General features: G+C 47.6%; 1 protein-coding gene across 1 annotated transcript in view; it reads left to right on the top strand.

Moving 5' to 3' along the window:
- TENM4 (teneurin transmembrane protein 4) overlaps positions 1 to 5,779 on the top strand; it is a 223,589-nt gene that overhangs the window by 159,774 nt on the left and 58,036 nt on the right. Inside the window, exons 13-14 of the mRNA XM_008566153.1 lie at positions 746 to 1,007; positions 3,592 to 3,859. Of these exons, the coding sequence (XP_008564375.1) occupies positions 746 to 1,007; positions 3,592 to 3,859 (530 nt within the window). The remainder of the gene's footprint in view (positions 1 to 745; positions 1,008 to 3,591; positions 3,860 to 5,779) is intronic.

Here is a 5,779-nt window from a genome sequence, read left to right as displayed (position 1 = left end):
AAAGGAAAAAAAAAAAAGAATAATTCATTTGAGGGCCGGCCCGGTGGCGCACTGCTGCAGTGCGCCGCTTGGGAGCGCGGTGGCGCTCCCGCCGAGGGTTCGGATCCCACATCCAGACCGGTTCCTGCTCGCTGGCTGAGCGGGATGTGGGGGCGACACTGAGGGTTGCGATCCATTGCCGGACAGAAAGAAGACAAAAAGGAAAAAAAAAAAAGAATAATTCATTTGAGCCATGCCATTTTACAAATGAGAAAATTGAAGATCAGAGAGGCTAAGTGACTTACTCAAGATCACACAATAGTTCATGGCAGAGCCAGCACTAGGCTTAGGGTTCCTAACACCCAGGTCACGGCCTATTCTGCTTTATTCTGACTTTTTACCAGGCTTCCACTCTAGTACAGTTAAAAGGCCATAAGTACCAGGAGCACCACAGCAGAGGACTCAATGGCCGTCCTGTATCCTGGCAAATGGTTCTCCATAAAGTGGTTAATTTGGTTTCAGCAAATTCTCTATGGTGATACATTTCATGATAAAAAAAAAAAAAATGACTTTCTGGAATCACTGTCACTGTTTGTGGCTGCAGCCAAGTCTTTAAGTGTGAGAATGTCCCCCAACAAGTTCTCAGACCCTTTGGTGTAATTCTTCTCTCCTTTCTCTGTCTCTCTTTCTCCTCTTTATCCTTGTCCCATTTCCTGCTTTTCCTGCTCCCCCCTCCTCTCCTTCTCAACCCTCACCTCCCAAACAGCTTTGACTTGGTCACCAGTGGTGGCGTCTCCATCATCCTGCGGTTCGAGCGGGCACCTTTCATCACACAGGAGCACACCCTCTGGTTGCCATGGGATCGCTTCTTTGTCATGGAAACCATCATCATGCGGCATGAGGAGAACGAGATTCCCAGCTGTGACCTGAGCAACTTCGCCCGCCCCAACCCTGTCGTCTCCCCATCCCCGCTGACGTCCTTCGCCAGCTCCTGTGCAGAGAAGGGTCCTATTGTGCCAGAAATTCAGGTACCCAGCTTTCCCAACTTCATTTCATCATGCTTTATTTCATTTGGGGGTTGGGAGAGGATCTCAAAGACAGTGGAAAGAGAGAATGCATCTCTATGGCGCTGGGTCAGACCCCATCAGCCCACCATGCAGAATCCATCTGCCAACCCCCACAGTGGACCTGGTGTCAGGCCATGAGGGCCACTATCTTACTCACTGAAGACACACAACCACCTGTTAACTGCCTGGCACACTCTGGCTTATAATAAATCCCTCTCCCTTTCCACTCAACCTTCCACCTTCCTTTTCCCCAGCCTCCAGGGTCCCCTCTCTCATTTTTTCTGTTAAAAAATATTTACAATGATATGTTCTACCAAGAAGAATAAGCCAGAGCATCCCAAATAGTGAGCATTACAATAAAGATTAAATGAGAAAAATGTATATGAGGTGCTTAGCACAATGTCTGGCACCTAGTAAGTGCTTAATAAATTTTACCTATTATTATTCAGACTATTTAACACACACTGCATTCGTGCCAATTAAGAATTGCTTAGGCTCATATCTATACATGCAAATGCTTTACTTAACTATCATTAATGGCAAGTAATTGGGAAAGATGCATTTTAATCTGATGGAAGTCAAGATAGATTCTTTGCCTAACAAAGCTCTTCAGAGTTGAATTTCCTCCACCATCCCCAGCCCAATTTCTAATGGCAAAAACGAAAGCTGAGGTAGGGGAGAGATGTCAGTGGAGAAGCCCAGGGAAAGCCCCGTCCACTCGCCTGCCTAATGAGAGTTCAGGCCATGTGCATGTTAACGGATTGCTGGCGCAGGTGGAGCAGGGAGTTTATACATTTATGTGTGTACACTTCATGCCTGGCTGAGCAAACACATCTCCACGTGTGCCCTGTTGAGTGGCTTCCAGTGCCAGCCCACAAGAAGAAAATGCAACATTCTGAAATTCTCATTGCACTCACAGGTTGAAACCTCAGTCCTTTTCAGAGATTCAGTGCCTATCTCCTGTCTCAACTACCAGGCTGACCTTTCCTGTGAAATGGTTGTCAGTGGAGACAGAACTTGTTGGAGAGAAGTAATTTGTTACTCAACCCTGGCTCAGCTCCAGCTAGACATGTTTCCCAGGAGTAGGGACTTTGGAATAAATGAAGTTAAGGGTTGCACCCACCTTACAGTGCTCCCTGACCTGGGTGCCCAGTCGGGGCACAAACCTTGCTTATTATCAGAATCAGGAAATATATGACAACAAACTCTTGGGTTTTCTCAATACTATCATTGGTTAGCCTTTGTGAGTGCTGGGAGATATGCATTAGGGAAAGTAAATATTTATGAGAGCATCAGGATGGCACTTCAGTCCTGCCTGTAGTTCACCAGGTGTACAGCCAGCTTTACCTGGAACTTATAAACTGTAATTTAGGCAGATTGCCTTGGAGTTAGCCCAATCCCTAAAATTTCCTGTGCTTAGAAGAGTAGGATTGGGATGAGGGTTTACACGCTTCTATGAAATGGACAGAATGAAAAAAGCCCAAGTCCTCTGTGAACATAAAGGTTGAATAATCATTGTCCCTTTAAGAAATACGTTAGCCTCTATTGATTTAATGTACCCTTCTTGAAACAGAGCCCAGCGCATCAAGCTGATAAAAGTCCAGTGCTTTTGCCATGTGCCTAGGCATCCTGGCATTCACTGAAACTCCCCATCTTGGAACTGAGCCCGTCGCACCTGACAAGTGCTTCCGTCCCACCACTCTGTTCATCTAACACGGCACTGGAGCCGGGTGTGCACGGAACTTCCACGTGCCAGTTCAGCCTCTCTAGGGATGAACTGGGGGCCTTAGCCGCAGGGCCTCACCAGGCTGTGCTCTCAACTTTGCATAATTGGTTTGTTCAACATCTCATATCTCTGTTTACTTTCCTGATAAGGAAAGCCATTTGAAGCCTATCTTATTTTAGGGAAGTTTTGGAAGAGAAACCCTCCTTCTTGCTTAGGCAGCTGTCCACATTAGTCTGGTTTTTCTTCCTAGTGCTCCCTGCTTCCAGCACCAGCAGCACTGTTGTCCCACTGGTAACGTTTATGTGCAGGGCATTTTATATAAGTGACCTGACTCGATCCTCACGCTCATCCAGTGCGGAAACTGAGATTCAGAGGTTCCTGGAATGTTCTAGGATGACACAGTTCGTGAAGCGGAGGCTGCACGATGCTAGGTATTTTACATGCATTATCCTATGTGTTCCTCTCAATAATGCAGTGAATTAAGCATTATCATTCCTGTTGTACAGAGCAGGAGCCTGAGGCTCACTGAGGTGAGGCGCCTTATGCACGGTTACACCACATGGAACTGGCCCTGCAAACCAGCTCTCTGACGTCTTTTCCTTCTCCATCACCTCCTTTTCCTCCTCATCCTCCCCTCCCTTCACCCTCTGCTTCCCCCTGCTCTTTATTCTTTCTCCTCTTTTGTTCTCTTATCCCCTTCTCCCCTTCTGCTTTCTCCTCTGCCTCTTGAACACTTATAGTCCATGGGGCCATGGCCATCTTCTCTCTCCTGGGTGATTCCATGACTGTCACTTGCTGTGATCTGTCTCTGCTCTCTAGGCCTTACAGGAGGAAATCGCCATCTCTGGCTGCAAAATGAGGCTGAGCTACCTGAGCAGCCGGACCGCAGGCTACAAATCTGTCCTGAGAATCAGCCTCACGCACCCTACCATCCCCTTCAACCTCATGAAGGTACACCTCATGGTAGCAGTTGAGGGCCGCCTCTTCAGGAAGTGGTTTGCTGCAGCCCCAGACCTGTCCTACTATTTTATCTGGGACAAGACAGACGTCTACAACCAGAAGGTGTTTGGGCTCTCCGAAGCCTTCGGTAAGCCTCCCAGCCCCAGGATTCAGCATCGTCCTCAGAGAGAGAGTAGCACTTGCAGGGGGCTTTTCTTCCACCTCCCTGGTTTTCTTCTCCCTCCCTTCCTCTTCATAGATCAAAAATACCTCAGGCTTAGTTGGCCTTTAAGACCTCACAGTGACCATTCATGACCTAAAAAAATGTACTGAAAGACCTGAATGTGGAAAACTTGACCATTAAAAAAAGGTTATGAAACAAAATGGCCCTCAAAAAGCACTACGGTGGTCTGTGATGGTCTAAAAGACACTGTGTCCCATAAAGATGGGACCCTGTGGCATTGCCTGGCCACCCACAGCCACCTGCCTCAGCTTCCTCATTAAAATAGGGGGGCTGGAAAATGGTTTCCTTGATTTTTTTGAAGTGTAGGAACTAAGATTCTTCCTTCATCAGAAATGCTTTTTGGCCTCTTCACCTTGTTTCCAACCAGAGAGGTTGTCTCTTTGTTGTTATTATTGCTGCCTTTTTAAAAGAGGAAGCAGAGCTTGGCTGTAGCCTCACTCAGAGTTTGGGCTTCCAGGGGCTGGCTGGACTCCAGCCAAACTAGAGCAGGGTCCAGAGCTGAGCTGTTAGCAGTCCTAACACTGCAGGGATAATCCGCCAAGCACTTACGAGTCACAGCCCAGCAAATCCCTTCTCATTTTGAACTCTACTCTGATTTTATTCCCTTTCTAGGTTCATCAAAGGCAGAATGAGGAAGCAGAGAAGTAATACTGTATTTAGAAAGGAAGGGAGGGAAGTGGAAGGAAGGGAAGGAAATAAGAGAATGTCCCTTGAGGACCTGCTCTGGGCAATGTGCTCCCCTGAACATTAGTATCTCAGTCAATCCTTACAATCACCCCGTGAGTCAGAAATTGTTATCCCCAAATTCCACATGAAGAAGCTGAAGCCTAAAGAAGTGAGGTGACTTCCTAAGAATGCACAGCTAGGAAGGAACAGAGCTGGCCTTACCCTAGATCTTCCCTGTAGGTTTGCATCCTCACCCTACCCCACAAGGATACACTGGGAGCAAAGATGCCATCTGTCACTGTTCATGCTCCCTTCTATAGATCAAGCCATTTCTATTGTCTCTTTTAAAAAATGAGGCCTTATAACCTCTTCGGATGAACTGAACACATTTAGCGCCACTAGTTCATTACAACCCGAATCATAGGTGACCAGTAGGAGGCACAGTGGCTGCTAAAGTGACTCAAGGTCGTGGGGAAGAGGTCACAGGGACAACTTCCAGCCCATTCCCCTATTGCCATAGATAGTCAGCAATCTTTTATGGCACTTACGAGAAACTCTAAGGGGCTGCCCATGTAGTTCCTGTATTGTTAGTTCCTGTATTGAACATGTGGTAGGATGTTGTCCACTGGAAAACAATGCCTGCACAAAAAGATACTTGACAGAAATGACACTCCTGTCGTGCTGGTTCGTTTCCATAGGTCAGTTGTAGGGTTTTTTATTACAAACCCAGGCTCAGGGAGCCTGCCCCATGTTTAGCCTTCATCCTAGTGACCTCCTTAGGGGGCCTAGATTTGTGAAATAAAAGTAAAATCGGGATTTTCAAGCTTTGAAACCTCCAAGCAACTTCTAGCTTTAAAAGCACCCCAGCTCGGGCCGGCCCAGTGGTGCACTGGATAGTGCGCCGCTTGGGAAGCGCGGCAGCGCTCCCGTCCGAGGGTTCGGATCCCATGTACAGACCGGCTCCCGCTCACTGGCTGAGCGAGGCACGGGAGCAACGCCGAGGCTTGCGATCCCGTCGCCGGTCCCCGGTCCGGTACGGGGGCAACACTGAGGGTTGCGATCCGTTGCCGGACACGGAAAAAAGACAAAAAGACAAAAAAAAAAAAAAAACTAATCAGACCAAGCGAATCGATCTGAGAAAACTAATCAGACCAAGCG

Source organism: Galeopterus variegatus, unplaced genomic scaffold (genome assembly GCF_000696425.1).
Source record: "Galeopterus variegatus unplaced genomic scaffold, G_variegatus-3.0.2 Scaffold15, whole genome shotgun sequence".
In the NCBI taxonomy this organism is placed as follows: Eukaryota; Metazoa; Chordata; class Mammalia; order Dermoptera; family Cynocephalidae; genus Galeopterus; species Galeopterus variegatus.
Note: the sequence above shows the minus strand (reverse complement) of the source record. Positions and strands in the feature narration are given on the sequence as shown.